Source organism: Triticum aestivum, chromosome 5B, assembly GCF_018294505.1.
Source record: "Triticum aestivum cultivar Chinese Spring chromosome 5B, IWGSC CS RefSeq v2.1, whole genome shotgun sequence".
Taxonomy (NCBI): Eukaryota; Viridiplantae; Streptophyta; class Magnoliopsida; order Poales; family Poaceae; genus Triticum; species Triticum aestivum.
In genome coordinates this window covers 224,305,815-224,327,201 of record NC_057807.1, presented here as the reverse complement: position 1 = coordinate 224,327,201, position 21,387 = coordinate 224,305,815, and the positions used below count along the sequence as shown (strand labels likewise).

The 21,387-nt window shown below is 41.6% G+C and overlaps 1 protein-coding gene across 2 annotated transcripts; it reads right to left on the bottom strand.

The window, feature by feature from the left end:
* Positions 1-638: 638 nt before the first annotated feature.
* On the bottom strand, positions 639-9,650 carry LOC123111101 (WD repeat-containing protein 48). Of its 2 annotated transcripts, none has more exons than XM_044531786.1 (18): positions 9,313-9,650; positions 8,352-8,484; positions 8,083-8,241; positions 7,282-7,344; positions 7,005-7,094; positions 6,626-6,919; positions 6,432-6,529; positions 5,687-5,722; positions 5,329-5,449; positions 5,015-5,251; positions 4,103-4,198; positions 3,954-4,019; positions 3,736-3,774; positions 3,513-3,647; positions 2,911-3,263; positions 2,213-2,306; positions 1,446-1,622; positions 639-1,347 (listed from the first exon to the last, which is right to left on the bottom strand). In XM_044531786.1, the coding sequence occupies exons 2-18, from the start codon at positions 8,448-8,450 to the stop codon at positions 1,246-1,248; spliced, it is 2,259 nt and encodes a 752-aa protein (XP_044387721.1). In that variant the 5' UTR covers positions 8,451-8,484; positions 9,313-9,650; the 3' UTR covers positions 639-1,245. The 2 variants fall into 2 exon arrangements, with proteins under 2 accessions (XP_044387721.1, XP_044387722.1); XM_044531787.1 differs by having other exon boundaries at positions 639-1,344; positions 9,313-9,649.
* Positions 9,651-21,387: the final 11,737 nt, after the last annotated feature.

Sequence of the window (21,387 nt, the reverse complement as noted above, 5' to 3'; positions counted from 1 at the left end):
GAGGTTGGATGTGTGCAGGTGCGGACGTGTTGCACCAAGGATTGGATGCAATAATTCCATGAGATTTGACGGTATGAAACTTTAGTGTTCTAATTAGCAATATGAGAATTGAAACTCAAGCACATATAATTTAATTTATTTGATTATTATATAGTTTTATAAAATTTAGTAATATAACTATCATGCATGATGCATGTTAAGGTGGATCTTTTTCCATGTAAAGTGGCATAGTGAATTGGCGTAGTTGAATGTTTAGAGAATTAAATATGGTGGGGTACATAGTTGCATGCCAAGAGAATTGAGCTAGTGGGGATTACATGCAAAGTAAACGATATAAGGAATTTGTATCCAAATAGTACTCCCTCCGTATCGACAAATCTAAGAGTAATTCGGACGGAGGTAATACAAATATACAATGAAACAAGCCATATAAGTTCTATAACTCCAAGATTCCTATGTAATTCATTGGAATGAAAGAGGGCCTAGTATGCTTCGATCATATTCAATTATGATGACAATCTGTTACAATTGCCAAACACGCTCAGATTCTCTTTTTCAACAATTGACCAACCTGACCAATGCCCTGAATATTTTGAGCCCCGGCACACAGCAACGCAGACTTTCACGTGAACAAGACAAAACAGCAGGCCAACTGGAATAATTTTATTCTCTTACACCTCATCCCAAGAAGATGGAAACAGGGTTAAGTCCAAAGCAGAAAAAAAATGTTTTCTTACAATCAAATCATTTTGTACGTGGAGGGGGAAGAAATAATTTCTTTTATCCCATTTAGAAGCTTTATTGAGAAATCCAAATCTCTAGATATACAAGCCTGGTAGCTAGCAGATCATTACACCTGTGCTATGATACAATCTCACTAGAAGCCTGGAGATACAAGATTCACAGAAAAACTTTACAGAGGAGGAATTAAGTTGCTGTAGTTCTGGGAACGGCACCAAAGAGCAGCACAAGAATGGAACACTCGCATCCTATAGGTCATATGGTTATCTTCAACGATGCCATCTCCAATGCAGATATGCTCAGCACCTATGGTGAACCAAACGAGCGGATGTATTTTACTCCCTCCGTTCCTATTTGTCTTTCTAGACATTTCAAATGACTACTACATACGGATGTATGTAGACATATTTTAGAGTGTAGATTCACTCATTTTGCTCCGTATGTAGTCACTTGTTGAAATGCCTAGAAAGACAAGTATTTAGGAACGGAGGGAGTAGGTTGCAATTATCTTGATTGGACCACTCTGTAATTAAGAATCAAATCCTCCGGCTTCTTCCAAATATATGTCCGCACTGTCGCCAAACTCATCTCAGGTGACAGAACCTGCTGCAAAAAGTATTCTTTAACACAACTGCACAATGATAAGTTTGCTCTCAAACCACAAAATGTAATGCGGGCTTCCATTATGCCTTATGAATACTTGCCTGGTTGTTGCACAATATCTCAACAGAAGGTTTCAGTTTTTGCCATGGCTTTAGTCCAAGCCGGGAAGAACTATCTAGGGCTGATGTGCCAGAGGTCAAACCCATGGCAAATGTGCTGTCCGGACTTCCATCCAATGGTTTCTCAAGAACAAGCTTCTCAACAACATAGTTAGCAACCTGTATACAGAAACAAATTTAATAGATGACATAAAATAAGATGATACTCCCTACATAACAACAGCAATAACTTGTTCATAATATGTGACTGTATCGTATTATCAATATTTGTATGATTCAGCTAGGGTACTGAAAAATAGCGTTAGGCATCTATTGTCAAGGTACTCCCTCCGTCCGGAAATACTCGTCATCAAAATGGATAAAAGGGGATGTATCTAGATATATTTTAGTTTTAGATACATCTCTTTTTATCCATTTTGATGACAAGTATTTCCGGACGGAGGGAGTAGTTAGCTGCTCAAAAAACAAAGGCAGATAAGAAAAAAACTAGTTAGTTAGCTATCTCCGTGTTTCTTCCCATGTACTCCCGCCGTCCCAAAATAAGTGTCTCAACTTTGTACCAAGTACAAAGTGAGACTTATTTTGGGACGGAGAGAGCATGTAGCCGATTGACATATAGTACTTCCATGGATCGCCAAATCTGCTTCCATCCTTCACCTTATGCCACTTTTTTTGTCGAGAGAAATTCACCCTTTGCAACTTATATCTTTAACATTGTTCTAGATAACTGATTTCAGTTAACATCTTACTTTGAGAACTCGCAATATCCGTGGGGCGCTGAGTTTCCCTTGCGTTATGTTTGGTGCAGGTGAGCCTTCGGCCGGATGCAAATAAAAGCCGCACCTACATTTCAAAAGGGGAAGCAGTGTCAGGAACATATTTACTGAGAGTTTGAATTTTCAGTCTGCAAGTGGTTCTCCCAATTAGGGTATATTGCAGAACAAATATCACATCATTAACTGAAAGAAATAAAAAAAGATAGACCCAGTGCTAGAAGCTCCCACACCAGGTGGGGTCTGGGGAAGGTAATACAGCTTCACGAAAGTTCAAGGATAAATAAACAGTAAAATCATACTAGCATATTTGAGCTCAAGGATGGATAATCAATCACTCCACACCAAAATCATATATCATCTTTGGAATTCCGAAATCCATTGCCACTGCTACATGAAAAATATATGTATGGAAACATACCATGACTGACTGGGTTCAAGACTTGGAAGGTCATAAGAATATGGCCAGAACAAAAAACTTGCAACAATTTAAAAGTTAAGCATCATCACAATAACACAGGCTTGCAAACTACTGCAATAAAGTGTTTCGCCTTCTAAAATGCTTTGCTACTCCAATTACTAAGGTAGCTATATCCAAGGACGGGAAACATGTTTCAAAGATATCAAACTAAAATATCATCTCGGGATAAAAACATGTTGAGATGATAAATTACTTTGTGTTCTCTTTTGGAAATCGGCCGTTCTCAGCACAGTCCACGCACCACCATGGCAAATCATCCTCGGTTCCATCCAAATCGGTAATTCTCTTTCTCCAAGGCCCTCCACTAGAACTTTCCGTGATAATTGATGGAGGCGAAACCGTGGAGAACTCAAACGAAGGAAGCACATTATTTGCATGGTTTTCGCTTCCATCGTCGACGTCAGATCTTGAATGTGGCAAAATTTTCAATGATACATCTTTCCCTATTGAAGAATCACCATTGGACAAGCTGTGTGGGCCTGGTTTCGGCCTTCGTTTACTCCAATGAACTAACAAACCACGAAGAGTCTCATGAGCCAAATTAATCTGCACAATTTTTGGACAACTGTTCAGAAGATGACTTGCTAGTGGCAACCATACTATGGCAAAGTGAATTTTTTAATAGGTGTAATGAAAGGTTTACAGTAAAAATGAAATAACAAATATTAATAACACGATATTTCCATTGCAACTCAAGAACATAGATGAACTACTGATCCAACTAATTTCTGAACAGTGAGTAAGCTTAAACAAAAAATAACCATAGTCCGCATTATGATATGTTTTTGTGCAAACCTTAAGATCTTCCTGTGCTCCAGTAACATTCAAATCAACCGCATATATTTCTGCGGAAAAGCATTGTGGAGTATCCAGGTGAACAGACAGGCACCCCAATCGAGCGTCCATGGTGAACCATGCAGGTATGCTAACCTAAAATAGAGAAGCATGTGATATAGCAATATGCAGAGCATCTTTAAATAAAACATAAACAAAAAAAATCATGATTTGGCAGTTATACCATCTCAAATAACTCCTTTTTCTTATCATCAAACGAAACCTGCAAGCAAAATGAAGTGGCTTAACATTCTAGCAAACCTTCCAATTTATTCAAAAGAGATCCATATGAACTGTGAGCTTCTCAAATTTGGATACGACCTAGCAATGCTGCTAGCTCTTAACATTTGTATATTATCCATGAGGAAAAGTGCATTCAAGACATCGAGAGGGAATAGGAACCTTGCCAAAATCTTCGATAACAGCTCCTCGAGTAATCTCCCATAATTTGACAGAACCAACAGTATCCTGTAAAATAGGATGAAGGTGGATGATGCCACTTGTTGCGTTTGATAACAACAAAGACAAATTTGAAAATATCTTATAATCACCTTTGTCAGGACATGCCTTCTATTATTCATGATCTCATGTTGAACTATAGCTGGAACTCCAGGAATAGTGAAAGATGGCTCTTTGTATACAGGCACCTAGAGTGGTTTAGAAAATAGAAGTTATTAACATGTACACCTGTGCAAGATGACCAAGTAAAAATAACTGTTGCTGATCAGTCAAGCAAAAACAGGTATAGAGTTGAGTAGATCAATGAAACATGGGTATCATAAGCACATAATTTTAGACAAAAGGCTAAAAAAGAAACTGAGGTGTATCTGGCATTAATTTTGAATAGTGCCCAAAGTAGAATATAAACATAGAAATTATGTAGCAAAAAACAAATCCCAGTGTTTATTTGCCATCATCTCTGAGAAATAAAGATAGCTGGTTAACATGGGAAAAACAAGACCTCAAAGTAAATATTACATGGCTTGCATTGCATGACACAAAGATCTAGAATAATTTGCCCCAAAGTTAACAGACATGTAAATAGTTATACCAATATAAAAAGACTCAAAGGGGCAGATCCAACTAATCTCAACCATCAAACCATGCCAATCAAACAACCAGATTACTCCAACGTTGAGCACTCAACATGTTTAGCATTCAATTAATATCATACATATCTAGGTGAGTGCTAACCACGTAATTAACGCGCAGTTAATATCCTAACTAGTATCAACGTGCAACCAATATCCAAAATAATAGCAACGTGCATTGCATGTACATGATTACTAGTCGGCTATAGGAGATGAAACTATCATCACAGATTGCATGTCTCGGAAATAATGAGTTATTAACTTATTATTATGGCGCATCTCAGAAATGTGACGTCACTGCTCGGAAGCCAGAACATAACATGTCTGATAAAGTAACGTAACAGATGAAAAGATGGCAACTGTCATGCTTACAGGTGCTGATCCTTCTAAAGAAGCTCTTGCTCTTGAGAATGACAAATTCCCAGCTAAGAATGAGCCGCCCTTTTGAAAAACCTTTTGTGGGGTTTGCCCTTCAGCTGGCCATCCATAAACAGAAGAATCAGTTGTTGCAACCCATATTGTATCATCTTGCAAGGACAACTGTAGGATTGGGTGTTCATTTGTGCATAGTAAAACACTCTCTCGTGTGGAGAGGTCTGTCAGGTACACCTGTACCAACGGAAAACAGAGAAGTTCAGGACTTAGAACTGTAGACATTATTCAACAAAACGAGATATTTTACTCACGGACTGATCTCTTCCACCACTATAAACATGACCAAATGAAGGGGTGCTTGCGAGCGCCCAAACGGAATCAGTGTGAACGGCATAAGAATGCACACAGCGTTGCTGTCCTAGATCCCATAGTCTGCGAAGTACGAACATATTTAGACAAGATGCAAAAAATTATTTGCAGCATCTATGCATGCAGGCTAACGTGCCCGCGACGCAGTGATTGTCCGCGATGCCGGAAATTAGTTAATGCACTGTTACTTTAATAATCATGCTGTGTTAATAATCTTCATGTGGACATTCACGGATGCATCCGCCTGCATCCCTACTTGGCATCATGACCAAATACAGAAAATATGAACATTGTATTTACCTTATCATTGAGTCAGATGAGCCTGATAGACAATACCTGGAAATGTGTTATACAGTGTTAACTAGTTTCAAACTTCTAATGAAAATAGAGGGGATTCAAGAAAGTTCCACAAAGCATGTCAACATTATCTAGTGTTGGTCAACACCATTTTTTAAACCTTGCAGCCAAAATCAGTAATTTAATCATCAAAAACCACATGTTCCTTTCAAATATGACACATCAGCTCCCACAAACAAACATTTGCATCCTAGTCAGTTTTTGTGCCATGTGAGTTATTTCCATCTCATCAACTAATAACACATAGAAGTGGCTGACATTGACCATTGCCTGACTAGGATGGTAACCAGCATGATGACCATGCCAATCAATGTCCCCTTTGGGCAATCAATTGATTTCAGTGGTGAAGTTACGGCTTTTGAACTACTGATCACGTGACTAATCCAACTTAAAAGATAGTGGATGCTTATTTGCAAAAGATAATGATTCAGCAGTAACCTTTCTCCAAAATATAAAGGGCTTGTTGTTGACTGCAACTATAGGAAACTAAAAATGCTAGGCCAGGAACATGTATAGATGATAATTTATGGTCTACAAAAGCTGTATATATGGAACACATAAATGGGTACAATATTGTCTGAGCTGTTCTATGATTCACTTTTGAAACATCTAATGTCATCATAACCACTCATTTGCAGACAATGCATTATCTTAGATGAATCTATGTTGACGATGCCTAAACACAAACCTTCCAGTGGAATCAATAAGCAAAGCCCTGATATTGTCAGTGTGCCCTCTCAATTTCATGTTCTTAGAACCTGTCCTGGGATCCCAAACACGAACAACCTATATCAAACCAGTAGGAAGTCTATAAGAAAAGGTCCAAATAAAATGGCAGTTAAAGGATCACATACTTGCTCTTGAAGATGAATAGTGCAATACCTTTTCAGTACCACCAGAGACAAGCAATGTCCCTGTATCATTCATATCCAATGCATAAACTGAATCCTTATGACCTTTGGCAGCAATTGGACTGTACCCATGTGATTTTCCATTGGTAGAAACAATGTTGCCACTAGAATTTACATTGCACAAGGTTGACAAAGCAGGTCCAGAGCTTCCGTTAGGAACCTCATCCTCTTTTGCATCTACAGATTTGGCTATAGGTGCAATAGCAGCATCAAGATCCCATATGAAGACCTCACCACCAAGGCCACCAGAGGCTACAATATTGTTCTACAGTAAAGGCACAAAAAGCAAATAAAATATAGTAGATATAGAACTAATACTTCCACATAGTCATAGGTCTGGCAATATATACATTCTTTTCAGCCGCAGCAAGACATATCACATAATCAGAATGCTGGCGGAGCGTCTTGGTACAAGCACCATCTGCTAAGCAATTCCACACCTGTAAAAAATAGATATTGGGGCTTAGTTTGGGGTTTCTGAAACATGCCTGCCGAACTTACTTTATAACGCTGTGAAAAAATAGCAACACAAACATATATTGGTTAGGCAACAAAAAAATAGGAAACAAAAAAGCATGCAGGCACGACAAAAAAAATCTAAAAACAGGGGCCACTGAAACAACAAACCTTTAATGTGGTGTCTGAGGAACAGGAAACAAGATTTTGGCCAACAATAATGGCATCGTTAACCTGCACAATAAAGATAGCAGCTTGTAAAACAAGGCAATACTTCAGCGGTGATACAAGAGAGTCAACATATGTAAGCAGGAAGCAAGTATCAGTTCAAGTCCTGACGGATTTATTTCTCCATCCACTAAGGCTTTGTTCGGTTAATCCTCTCCCCAAGAGGATTGGAGGGGATTGGCAGGGATTGGTTCATATTTTGACTTAGAAGAGGTTTAAATCCCCCTCAAACCCCTTCAATCCACTCGGATTCACCCGCAACCGAACAAGGCCTAACAGAATCTACTGCCTAACTTCCATAATTGGACAATAAAACTATGTAGGACTAGGAGAATGTTCCATCCAGCCCATCTTGTTTCACGTGGATGCAAGTAACAAATAATTTAGCAAATATGGCAAAGGTTACAGGGACTGGCCCTGCTCCCAAGTATTGTCCAGAACTCTGGATGGCCTCCCACCCATTTACAAAGGATACACAGAATTTCAGACTCGAACAGCACAATAAAAAATATATGCAAAAAAGGCAAAGATGGAATAACAACCGAAATGAATTGATTGTACCGAACCATAAATATGTTAACAAAATGTAATGACAACACCCTTGATTTGATGTTGAAATCTAGTTTGATACTCTTGAGCTAATAAATTACAAAAGAAAATGATCCAATGGCAATTCAAACAGAGGCAATACCGCGATTTCAAAATGTAAAATCAGCTGGAGCAGGAGTACATAGAAAAACATACCCAATCAACATGTGACTCAAAGGTTGCTGAAAAGTTTGCATCCCCATTTTGGTATTCCCATCTCTTCAAGGTACCATCGCGACTCCCAGTAAAAAGATAATCACTTGTACCAGAAGCAGAAGCATTCAGGTACGATAAGCAGTTGATTCCAGCACAATGCTGAAAAACAAGCAGAAGGAAATGCATGAGGACTTTTGGGTGTAGCAAGAACTGTTTCAAGCTAACTGCAATACCTAAGAACAACTAGTTAATACTGAAGCGGGGCTGACCTTTTTATTATCAGCATCATTGAGCACATATGTGAAGCGCTTCTCCTTTCTCGGTCGACTTGAACCGGCCGTGTTTCCAGCACTCCCGACACGATGCATTGAAAGGTGGATATGTATCAAAAACTGCAGTAGCCTAACATACAAAACCAGCGATAAATTATTTCAATTTAACCATAGATGAATCGATGCTGGATATTTTATAAAGAATTTGAGATTGCATAATCTCCAGTATGCTAATAAAGCTTCCTGACAGGGCAGGTTGACATAACATTGGGCAATTTTGGAGCAAAAGTAAATGCAGCATCTAGCAACAGTTAGAATTGAGATGCAAAATCTCAAAGTTACACAAATCAATTCACTGAATTTACTGCTGTAAAAATCGCAGACATATAGAGTTCCTTTTGATTACTGGTTCAAAGGAAAAACGCCAAAACAGGAAGCACCGTTTCACATATTACCGAAAACTCGCTTGACCAAACAATGGTAAGTCACTCTGACCCCTACTTTTCCCCATCAAAACTAAATAGTTCCTATTAAGTTTTGAACTGAAGTATTAATGATCCCACATGAAGCAAAACAAGCTGGCAAAGTACCATGGTTCACCACCAAGCGGTCATAAGACACACCAGCACTAGGTACCTAGGCAGGAGGGTGTTGCCTACGCCTAGGCATCCGCCTCTTCGAACACTGATAAACGATCCCCCAACCCACCCCCACCCCGGCACAGGGGCATGGGGAGAATAGACTGGTGCTAGTGGTATTGTTCAGGATCTCAAAGTAGTATTAGTTCAGGGGCCGAAATACATGGGCGATGGGGGATGCACCCGCACCTTGACAGTCCTAGCGATGAGAATAGGGTCAACTGAGACCGATCTTGAAGAAAGGGATCTGGCTGGATTCAATTGCTCGCTGCGCGAAGAGCAAAACACGCGATAATCTGAGCAAGCTAGGGCTTCCTTACCAGCAAAAGGGATCGCGTCCCTTCCGGATGTCCGCGCCAGTCCAGGAGCAGCAGACGGGATCAGCGGAGAAAGTACGCGAGAACCGAGCCTCGTAGCATGCGTCCTTCGGCGGGAGGCGACGGCAGCGGCAGACGAGGAGGAGGAGGAGGAACTCGGTGTGGGCTTCAGCGGTGGGAGACTCAGGGGCGATGCCGCGGGATTGGGAGCAGAAGGTGCCGCCGATCGATCTGGTTGGGGTGGATAGGGGTTGGGCGCTGGGGTGTGGGACGGGGTTTTGCGCGGCGGCGGTAGCGGTTGTCGCGGCGAGGTGAGGGCGCGACGGGGGGGGGGGGGGGGCGGAGCGAGGTGGAGGAGGAGGACGAGGACGAGGAGGCAGGTAGGTCAATAGAGGTGTCGTGTGCTTCCGCTTGCAAAGGCCGGGCCGATCCGGGCTGGGCAGGGCAGGTCCTAGTCTCTCGTTGGATAGTCCTCGATGGGTTTAGCAGGCCGGAAACGGACTTAACGGCGCGTGATAAGACGGCTCGGCGCACCAATTGCATCTCAAACGCTCAAACATCCGGGCCTTTTCTCCAATACGCATAGCATACGTATCTTGCATTAAAGAGAGAAAGGGGTACAAGAACCCTCCATCGGGGGTGTTAGAGCATCTCCAACCACGCCCCCAAAATGGCCTTCCCAGGCGATTTTTTTGCGCCTGCGCCGAAAAAACGACCCAGTCGCACCCCAGGACGCCGAATTCCGCCGGCTCGGCCCGTTTTTGTGCCCGGCGTTCGCAGGGTGAACCCGGCGCACTGGGGGCGCTCGGGGGCACCGGGGCAAGGGAAAAGCGTTCCTGGGGCCACATTGGCAGGCGAAAAGTCAAGCCACATGTCCAGATTCGCCTTCTACCCCCCGCGCTCGGCCGCCACCCAGCCGATCCCAGCGCCGTCCACCACCCACCGCAGCTAGGTAGACCATCTCCCACCGGGAAAAAGAAGGGGTTTGCCGAGGCAGCCTCTTCGCCGCCGTCCCGGCACCTTTTTCGGCGTTCCGACCGCGCAAGGCCTGTACACCGGCGGGCTTGCGCCCACCTCGCCCACAAGGTGTTTGGTGAATTGCCCGGCCCGGCGATTAACTCCGAAGATGAGGAGCCACTCGCAGCGTTGCTGGAGGAGGAAGCCGAAGCCGACGTCCAGGAGCAGGAGTATCTCATGGTGCTCGTCGGCCTGCTCGCGAGCAGTGAAAAGCCGCGGCGAGGTGGCTCGGCGCTTGGGCGGGTGAAACCAAAGAATCTGCATCGTCTGGAAGGCTATTGCATGCTCTACTCGGACTACTTCACCGACGCTCCATTGCACGGTGAGAAAACATTTCGGCGCCGTTATCAGATGAGTCGAAAGCTTTTCCTCCGGATTCTGAATTCCATCCGAGAGTTCGATAGCTACTTCAAGTGCAAGAAGGATTGCACCGGCACACTTGGATTCACCTCGATCCAGAAGTGCACGACAGCTATGAGGATGCTTGCATACGGAGCTTCCGGTGATTCACTCGACGACTATGGGCGCATGGCCGAGTCCACCACCATTGAGTGTTTCTACAAGTTCTGCAGAGCAGTGGTGGCAGTGTTTGGACCGCGGTACTTGCGAACACCCGATGCGGAAGACACTGCTCCGATCCTAGCACAGAATGAAGCAAGAGGATTTCCTGGGATGCTTGGAAGCATTGACTGCATGCAGCGGAAATGGAAGAAATGTCCATTTGCTTGGCAGGGGTTGTACAAAGGCGCCAAAGGCGGTTGCGGTGTGGTGCTTGAGGCAGTGGCCACACGAGACCTCTGTATTTGGCACTCTTTCTTTGGGATGCCAGGAACTCACAATGACATCAACGTCCTGCAGTGCTCCCCAGTCTTTGCCAAGCTTGTTGAAGGTCATTCTCCTCCGGTGAACTTCGAGGTCAATGGACGACAGTACAACGAGGGGTACTATCTAGCTGATGGCATCTATCCGAGATGATCGACATTTGTCTTCGAGATCTATTTTTATTTGCTTTTATTTTTAGATCTATTAATCCAAAAATACAAAAATACTTTGCTGCACTTTATTTTATTCACGATATATTTATTCAATCTATTACAACTTTCTCCTGTCCACTTGCCAATTTCTGGCGCCGTTATCCGAAAGGGATTGACAACCCCTTTAACACGTCGGGTTGCGAGTATTTGTTATTTGTGTGCAGGGGTTGTTTGCATGGTGTTGCGTTGTTCTCCTACTGGTTCGATAACCTTGGTCTCATCACTGAGGGAAATACCTATCGTTGTTGTGCCGCATCATCCCTTCCTCTTTAGGGAAATACCGACGTAGTTCAAGAAAACATCATACCCTCCCATGGCAGTGGGGTCCATAAGGAAATCTAAGGGTAATTAAGGCCTCCTTTTAATAGATAACCAGATCAAAGCATTAACACATAGTGAATACATGCACTCCTCGAATTACAGTCATCCCCCAAGAGTATCCCAATTATTGTCAACTTGGGGTCTATGGTTCCGAATAATAACAAGTGCATACAACTAGCAAATAGGATCAAGAACTCAAATATATTTATGAAAACATAAAGGGTACATATTTGAAATCATGGCACTCGGGCCCTAGTGACAAGCATTAAGCATAGTGATACGCCTCCAACGTATCTATAATTTATGAAGTATTCATGCTATTCTATTATCTGTTTTGAATGTTTATGGGCTTTACTAAGCACTTTTATATTTTTTTTGGCACTAACCTATTAACCGGAGGCCCAGCCCATATTGCTGTTTTCTTGCCTATTTCAGTGTTTCGAAGAAAAGGAATATCAAACGGAGTCCAAACGGAATGAAACCTTCGGGAGCGTGATTTTTGGAACGGACGTGATCCAGGAGACATGGAGCTGAAGTCAGGGAAGCTTCGAGGAGGCCACGAGGCACGGGCGCGCCCACCCCCCTGGGCGCGCCCTCCACCCTCATGGGCCCCTCGTGGCTCCCCTGACCGACTTCTTTCGCCTATATAAGTCCATATACCCTAAAACCTTCGGAGATCAAGATAGCTCGGGAGTTCCGCCGCCGCAAGCCTCTGTAGCCACCAAAAACCTCTCGGGGGCCCGTTCCGGCACCCTGCCGGAGGGGGAATCCATCACCGGTGGCCATCTTCATCATCCCGATGCTCTCCATGACGAGGAGGGAGTAGTTCACCCTCGAGGCTGAGGGTATGTACCAGTAGCTATGTGTTTGATCTCTCTCTCTCTCTCTCTCTCTCTCTCTCCCTCTCTCTCTCGTGTTCTCTCTATGGCACGATCTTGATGTATCGCGAGCTTTGCTATTATAGTTGGATCTTATGATGTTTCTCCCCCTCTACTCTCTTGTGATGAATTGAGTTTTCCCTTTGAAGTTATCTTATCGGATTGAGTATTTAGGGATTTGAGAACACTTGATGTATGTCTTGTCGTGCTTATCTGTGCTAACAATGGGATATTCATGTGATCTACTTGATGTATGTTTTGCTGATCAACTTGCGGGTTCACCTTGTGAACTTATGCATAGGGGTTGGCACACGTTTTCGTCTTGACTCTCCGGTAGAAACTTTGGGGCACTCTTTGAAGTACTTTGTGTTGGTTGAATAGATGAATCTGAGATTGTGTGATGCATATCGTATAATCATGCCCACGGATACTTGAGGTGACAATGGAGTATCTAGGTGACATTAGGGTTTTGGTTGATTTGTGTCTTAAGGTGTTATTCTAGTATGAACTCTATGATATATCGAACGGAAAGAATAGCTTCATGTATTTTATTACGGACTCTTGAATAGATCGAGCAGAAAGGATAACTTTGAGGTGGTTTCGTACCCTACCATAATCTCTTTGTTTGTTCTCCGCTATTAGTGGCTTTGGAGTGACTCTTTGTTGCACGTTGAGGGATAGTTATATGATCCAAGTATGTTATTATTGTTGAGAGAACTTGCACTAGTGAAAGTATGAACCTTAGGCCTTGTTTCCTACCATTGCAATACCGTTTACGCTCACTTTTATCATTAGTTACCTTGCTGTTTTTACAATTTCAGATTACAAATACCTATATCTGCCATCCATATTGCACTTGTATCACCATCTCTTCGCCGAACTAGTGCACCTATACAATTTACCATTGTATTGGGTGTGTTGGGGACACAAGAGACTCTTTCTTATTTGGTTGCAGGGTTGTTTGAGAGAGACCATCTTCATCCTACGCCTCCCACAGATTGATAAACCTTAGGTCATTGATAACCCACAAGTGTAGGGGATCGCAACAGCTTTCGAGGGTAAAGTATTCAACCTAAATTTATTGATTCGACACAAGGGGAGCCAAAGAATATTCTTGAGTATTAGCAATTGAGTTGTCAATTCAACCACACCTGGATAACTTAGTATCTATAGCAAAGTATTTAGTAGCAAAAGTGGTATGATAATAATAGTAATGGTAGCAAAAGTAAAGATAAATGTTTTGGGGTTTTTGTAGTAGTTGTAATAGTAGCAACGGAAAAGTAAATAAGCGAAGAACAATATGTGAAAAGCTCGTAGGCAATGGATCAATGATGGATAATTATGCCGGATGTGATTCCTCATGCAATAGTTATAACATAGGGTGATATAGAACTAGCTCCAATTCATCAATGTAACGTAGGCATGTATTCCGTAAATAGTCATACGTGCTTATGGGAAAGAACTTGTATGACATCTTTTGTCCTACCCTCCCATGTTCAGCGAGGTCCTAGCGGAAACTAAGGGATATTAAGGCCTCCTTTTAATAGAGAACCGGAACAAAGCATTAGCACATAGTGAATACATGAACTCCTCAAACTACGGTCATCACCGAGAAGTATCCCGATTATTGTCACTTCGGGGTTGTCGGATCATAACACATAGTAGGTGACTATAGACTTGCAAGATAGGATCAAGAACACACATATATTCATGAAAACATAATAGGTTCATATCTGAAATCATGGCACTCGGGCCCTAGTGACAAGCATTAAGCATAGCAAAGTCATAGCAACATCAATCTCAAAACATAGTGGATACTAGGGATCAAACCCTAACAAAACTAACTTGATTACATGGTAATCTCATCCAACCCATCACCGTCCAGCAAGCCTACGATGGAATTACTCATGCACGGTGGTGAGCATCATAAAATTGGCGATGGAGGATGGTTGATGATGACGACGGCGACGAACCCCCCTCTCCGGAGCCCCGAACGGACTCCAGATCAGCCCTCCCGAGAGAGATTAGGGCTTGGCGGCGGCTCCGTGTCGTGAAACGCGATGAAACTTTCTCCTTGATTTTTTCTCCCCAAGACGGAATATATGGAGTTGGAGTTGAGGTCGGAGGGTGTCCAGGGGGCCCACGAGATAGGGGTCCGCGCCCTAGGGGGGGCGCCCCCCTGTCTCGTGGACAGGCCGTGGGCCCCCTGGCACTAATTCTTTCACCAAAAATTCTTATTAAATTTGAAAAGTGCCTCCGTGGATTTCCAGGACATTCCGAGAACTTTTCTTTTCTACACATAAAACAACATCATGCCAGTTCTGCTGAAAACAACGTCAGTCCGGGTTAGTTTCATTCAAATCATGCAAGTTAGAGTCCAAAACAAGGGCAAAAGTGTTTGGAAAAGTAGATACGTTGGAGACGTATCAACTCCCCCAAGCTTAAACCTTTGCTTGTCCTCAAGCAATTCAGTTGATAAACTGGAAGTGATAAAGAAAAACTTTTACAAACTTTGTTTGCTCTTGTTGTTGTAACATGAAAAGCCAGCATTCAAGTTTCAGCAAATATTGTGAACTAACGATACTAACAATAACACATAGGTCTCACAATTACTCATATCAATAACATAATCAGCTAGCGAGCCATAATAATAAACCTCGGATGACAACACTTTCTCAAAAAAATCATAACATGATATAACAAAATGGTATCTCGCTAGCCCTTTCTGAGACCGCAAAACATAAATGCAGAGCACCTTTAAAGATCAAGGACTGACTAAACATTGTAATTCATGGTAAAAGAGATCCAGTCAAGTCATACCCAATATAAACCAATAATAATGAATGCAAATGACAGTGTGCTCTCCAGCGGGTGCTTTTTAATAAGAAGGGTGATGACTCAACATAAAAGTAAATAGATAGGCCCTTCGCAGAGGGAAGCAGGGATTTGTAGAGGTGCCAGAGCTCGATTTAAAATAGAGATTGAATAACATTTTGAGCGGCATACTTTTGCTGTCAACGCAACAACTATGAGATGGTTGTATCTTCCATACTACATGCATTATAGGCAGTTCCCAAACAGAATGGTAAAGGTTTATACTCCCCCAACCACCAACAAGCATCAATCCGTGGCTTGCTCGAAACAACGAGTGCCTCCAACATACAACATCCCTGGGGGAGTTTTGTTTAATTATTTTGATTTGCTTTGATCGTTTTGGATCATGGGACTGGGCATCCCGGTTACCGGCCCTTTCTCGTGAGTGAGGAGCGGAGTCCACTCCTCGTGAGAATAACCCACCTAGCATGGAAGATATAGGCAGCCCTAGTTGAAACATGAGCTGCTCGAGCATACAAAACAAATTTCATTTGAAGGTTTGGAGTTTGGCACATACAAATTTACTTGGAACGGCAGGTAAATACCGCATATAGGTAGGTATAGTGGACTCATATGGAACAACTTTGGGGTTTAAGGAGTTTGGATGCACAAGCAGTATTCCCGCTTAGTACAGGTGAAGGCTAGCAAAAGACTCGGAAGCGACCAACTGAGAGAGCGACAACAGTCGTAAACATGCATTAAAATTAATTTACACCGAGTACAAGCATGAGTAGGATATAATCTACCATGAACATAAATATCATGAAGGCTGTGTTGATTTGATTCAACTACATGCGTGAACATGTGCCAAGTCGAGTCACTCAATTCATTTAAAGGAGGATACCATCCCATCATACCACATCATAATCATTCTAATAGCATGTTGGCACGCAAGGTAAACCATTATAACTCATAGCTAATCAAGCATAGCACAAGCAACTATAATCTCTAAATGTCATTGCGAATATGTTTACTTCACAATAGCTGACTCAGGAACGATGAATCATCATATTTACAAAAACAAGAGAGGTCGAGTTCATACCAGCTTTTCTCATCCCAATAAGTCCATCATAAATCATCATTATTGCCCTTCACTTGCACGACCGAATGATGTGTATAATAATAAGAGTGCACGTGCATTGGACAAAGCTGGAATCTGCAATCATTCAACTCAAGAGAGAAGACAAGTAATATGGGCTCTAAGTTAAATAAACAATCATGCATATAAGAGCCACTAAGCATTTTCAATATGGTCTTCTCGACCTCCAAAAGAAAGAAAAGAAAATAAAACTATTTACATGGGAAAGCTCCCAACAAGTAAAAGAAGAACGAGAAATATTTTTGGGTTTTCATTTTAATTTCTACTACAAGCAAGGAAATTAAACTAACTATTTTTTTGGTTTTTCTTAAGGTTTATCAAACACACAAGAATAAAACTAGAAAAAGAGACTTAAACTAACATGGATAATACAATAAAAGAGTATGAGCACCGATGACTAGTGTGTGAACATGAATGTAAAGTCGGTGAGAAATACGTACTCCCCCGAGCTTAGGCTTTTGGCCTAAGTTGGTTTAATACCAAGGACCGCCACTACTCTCCCCGGTGTAGTGGGAGGTGTAATCAGGATACCACTGGCTGGCCATCTCCGGATCCCAATGGACAGATGATGCACGATAAGGGTCCAATTCAGGTTCCGGCTCAGGTTCAGGTTCGGGAGTAAAAGCTTGGGCTAGATGGTTGTTCACCGCTTCCGGCGTAAGAAGGTGATTTTCTGCAAGCAAGTCAAATAATAGAGGTGCAGGCAAAATAATAAACTCAAAGTGTTTCTTATTGAATCTAAGTCTATACAAGAGCATCTTCTCTTCGTTGTCAACAATAAACTTGTGTGCTACCATGCTCTTGTAATCTAAAATGTGAGGAGGTAATTTTGTCTCCTCCTCCTCAAGGTGCCTAATGGGTATCTGAAAATGTTCAGCAAGACATGCAGCATAGATACCTCCAAATATGGGGGCCTTTTGTACGATTCAGGGCTAGCCGTTTAGCACCGAAGGCACCCATACTAAAAGTATTGTCTCCCAGCAAAGCATGTTGAAGAATAATAATATCTGGAACGCTCAAATTTCCACTATTGACCAATCAAGCATCTACTAGCAAATATGGCAAAGTAGCGTAAAAACAGGAAAGTGTATGCTAGAGACTTTTGCCTCGGAACCCTTCTTTGGCTCCTCTACAACGATAGTATTAACAAAGCCATCCACATCTTTACGATGGGGTTCCTCTAATCCTCCCTCATAAGGTATCCTACACACCGCAGAAAAATCACATAAAGACATTTCTCTGAATTCATCATATAAATGAAATGATACTGCAGGCGGTGACTTCTTAGGATAATAATAAAAATTTCACACGAAAGTATTGGTAAGTAAGAGATACTGATCGATTCGGTCGTTCATGAAACCGGTGAGGCCTGCAGTCCCGATTAAAGCATAAAAGTCTTCATGAATTCCGGCTTCTTTCAAGAAATCCTCACACGTCCATTCACATGACCGTACTTCTGCTAAGCGAGGAAGATTATACTTGGGTTTTGCTTCTCTTTGTCTTGTTTTTCCTTAGAGCTTTGGCTAGAAGAGCCTTTAAAGAGCCTCCTTAACATTTTCTGAAATTTTCTGAAATTTTAGTAACTTCAAAATAAAAGTGAATAAAACTAAACAAGATTGATAGCAACTACTCCTACAAGTGCCTAGAGCCTATATCATGCATTGGAATTGCTTGGGACCTTAAAAATTTAACATGCAAGCTCAAGAACATGGTCACCTATGCAGCAAAAATTTGCAATGAATAAAGCACTAGAACAAGAACTAATTGGACCAATGGAGGAGTCACATACCAAGCAACAATCTCCCAAAGCAGTTTTGCGAATGGAGCTTTGAGCTAAGAGATCGAAAATCGCAGCAAAACGAGCTAGAACTCGGGCTTGAGCTGGATGGGGATTTTTTGGGTAGAAGATGAAGTGTGTGGGTGCTGGCATAAGTGGAGGGGGGGCACCAGAGGCCCACGAGACAGGGGGCGCGCCCTACAGGAGGGGTGCCCTCCTCTCTCGTGGCATGGTGCTTGCCCCTCCTGCAGTGTTTTCAGTGCCTAAAATCCTCAAATATTCCAGAAAAAAACATACTAAATTTGCAGGGCATTTGGAGCACTTTTATTTTTGGACTATTTTTTAATGCGCGGATAATTCAGAAAACAGACAGATAATACTATTTTTGCTTTATTTATTCTAAATAACAGAAAGTAAAAGGAGGGTACAGAAGGTTGTGCCTTCTAGTTTCATCCATCTCGTGATCATCAAAATGAACCCACTAACAAGGTTGATCAAGTCTTGTTAACAAACTCATTCCGAATAACACGGAACCGGAGAAATTTCGAATAACACTAAGTTACCTCAACGGGGATATGAAAATCCCCAACAATAAGAATATCATACTTTTTCTTGACAGTAGGGAGAGGAAATTCAAAACCTCCAAAAATGATAGTTGGAACTTTTTCAATATAATTGATGCTATGAACTTGAGATTGTTTCCTCGGAAAGTGTACCGTATGCTCATTACCATTAACATGAAAAGTGACATTGCCTTTGTTGCAATCAATAACAGCCCTGCAGTATTAAGAAAAGGTCTACCAAGGATAATAGACATACTATCATCCTCGGGAATATCAAGAATAACAAAGTCCATTAAGATAGTGACATTTGCAACCACAACAGGCACATCCTCACAAATACCGACAGGTATAGCAGTTGATTTATCAGCCATTTGCAAAGATATTTCAGTAGGTGTCAACTTATTCAATTCAAGTCTACGATATAAAGAGAGAGGCATAACACTAACACCAGCTCCAAGATCACATAAAGCAGTTCTAACATAGTTTCTTTTAATAGAGCATGGTATAGTTGGTACACCCGGATCTCCAAGTTTCTTTGGTATTCCACCTTTAAAAGTATAATTAGCAAGCTTTCAGCTTCCGGTATCTTTCTTTTATTTGTGATGATATCCTTCATATACTTAGCATAAGGATTTACTTTCAGCATATCAGTTAAGCGCATATGTAAGAAAATAGGTCTAATCATTTCAGCAAAGCGCTCAAAATCCTCATCGTCCTTTGACTTGGATGGTTTAGGAGGAAAGGGCATGGGTTTCTGGACCCATGGTTCTCTTTCTTTACCGTGCTTCCTAGCAACAAAATCTCTCTTATCATATCGTTGATTCTTTGATTGTGGGTTATCAAGATCAACAGCAGGTTCAATCTCTACATCATTGTTTTGCTAGGTTGAACATCAACATGAACATTATCATTAACATTATCACTAGGTTCATGTTCATCACCTGATTGTGTTTCAGCATCAGAAATAGAAATATCATTGGGATTCTCAGGTGTGTCTACAGTAGGTTCACTAGAAGCATGCAAAGTTCTATCGTTTTTTCTTCTTCTTCTTTTTAGAAGAACTAGGTGCCTCTAAATTATTTCTCTGAGAATCTTGCTCAATTCTCTTAGGGTGGCCTTCAAGATACAAAGGTTCCCGAGTCATTCTACCAGTTCTAGTAGCCACTCTAACAGCAAAGTCATTTTTATTATTTAACTCATCAAGCAAATCATTTTGAGCTTTAAGTACTTGCTCAGCTTGAGTAGCAACCATAGAAGCATATTTGCTAACGCGGTGAAGTTCATCTTTAACTTTAGCCAGATTATCACCTACGCGTCCTATCTTGAAAGCATTATTATTTAATTCTCTACCAACATAAGCATTAAAACTTTCTTGTCGAGCCATAAAGTCATCAACTTTATCATATCTATAGAGAGAATTTACCTTTACTACCTGTGTCGGGTTATCAAGACAATGTGGTTCTTCAGGCGGTAAATTAAGACCATGTATTTCTTCAATAGGAGGTAAATTCTTGACATCTTCAGCTTTAATGCCTTTTTCTTTCATTGATTTCTTTGCCTCTTGCATATCTTCAGGACTGAGAAATAAAACACCTCTCTTCTTCGGAGTGGGTTTAGGAATAGGCTCAGGAGTTGGCTCAATTGGTTCAGGAATTACTTCAGGAACTGGCTCAGGAAGAGTCCAATTATTTTCATTAGTCAACATATTATTCAATAGTATTTCAGCTTCGTCGACTGTTCTTTCCCTGAAAACACAACTAGCACAACTATCCAAGTAGTCCTTGGAAGCATCGGTTAGTCCATTATAAAAGATATCAAGTATTTCATTTTTCTTAAGAGGATGATCAGGCAAAGCATTAAGTAACCGGAGAAGCCTCCCCCAAGCTTATGGGAGACTCTCTTCTTTGATTTGCACAAAATTATATATTTCCCGCAAGGCAGCTTGTTTCTTATGAGCAGGGAAATATTTAGCAGAGAAGTAATAAATCATATCCTGGGGACTACGCACACAACCAGGAGCAAGAGAATTATACCAAGTCTTAGCATCACCCTTTAATGAGTACGGAAATATCTTAAGGATATATAAATAGCGAGACTTCTCATCATTAGTAAACAGGGTGGCTATATCATTCAACTTGGTAAGATGTGCCACAACAGTTTCAGATTCAAGGCCATAAAAAGCATCAGATTCAACTAAAGTAATAATATCAGGATCAACAGAGAATTCATAATCCTTATCAGTAACACAGATAGGTGAAGTAGAAAAAGTAGGATCGGGTTTCATTCTAGCATTAAGAGACTGCTGCTTCCATTTAGCTAATAATTTCTTAAGATCATTTCTATCATTGCAAGTAAGAATTTCCATAGCAGCTTTTTCATTCATAACATAACCCTTAGGAACAACAGGTAAAACATAATCATTGGGGGGACCTTCATCATCACTATCATCAGTAATAGGTTCTTTAGTAATTTCATTCCCCCTAAATCTAGCAAGTTGTTCATCTAGAAATTCACC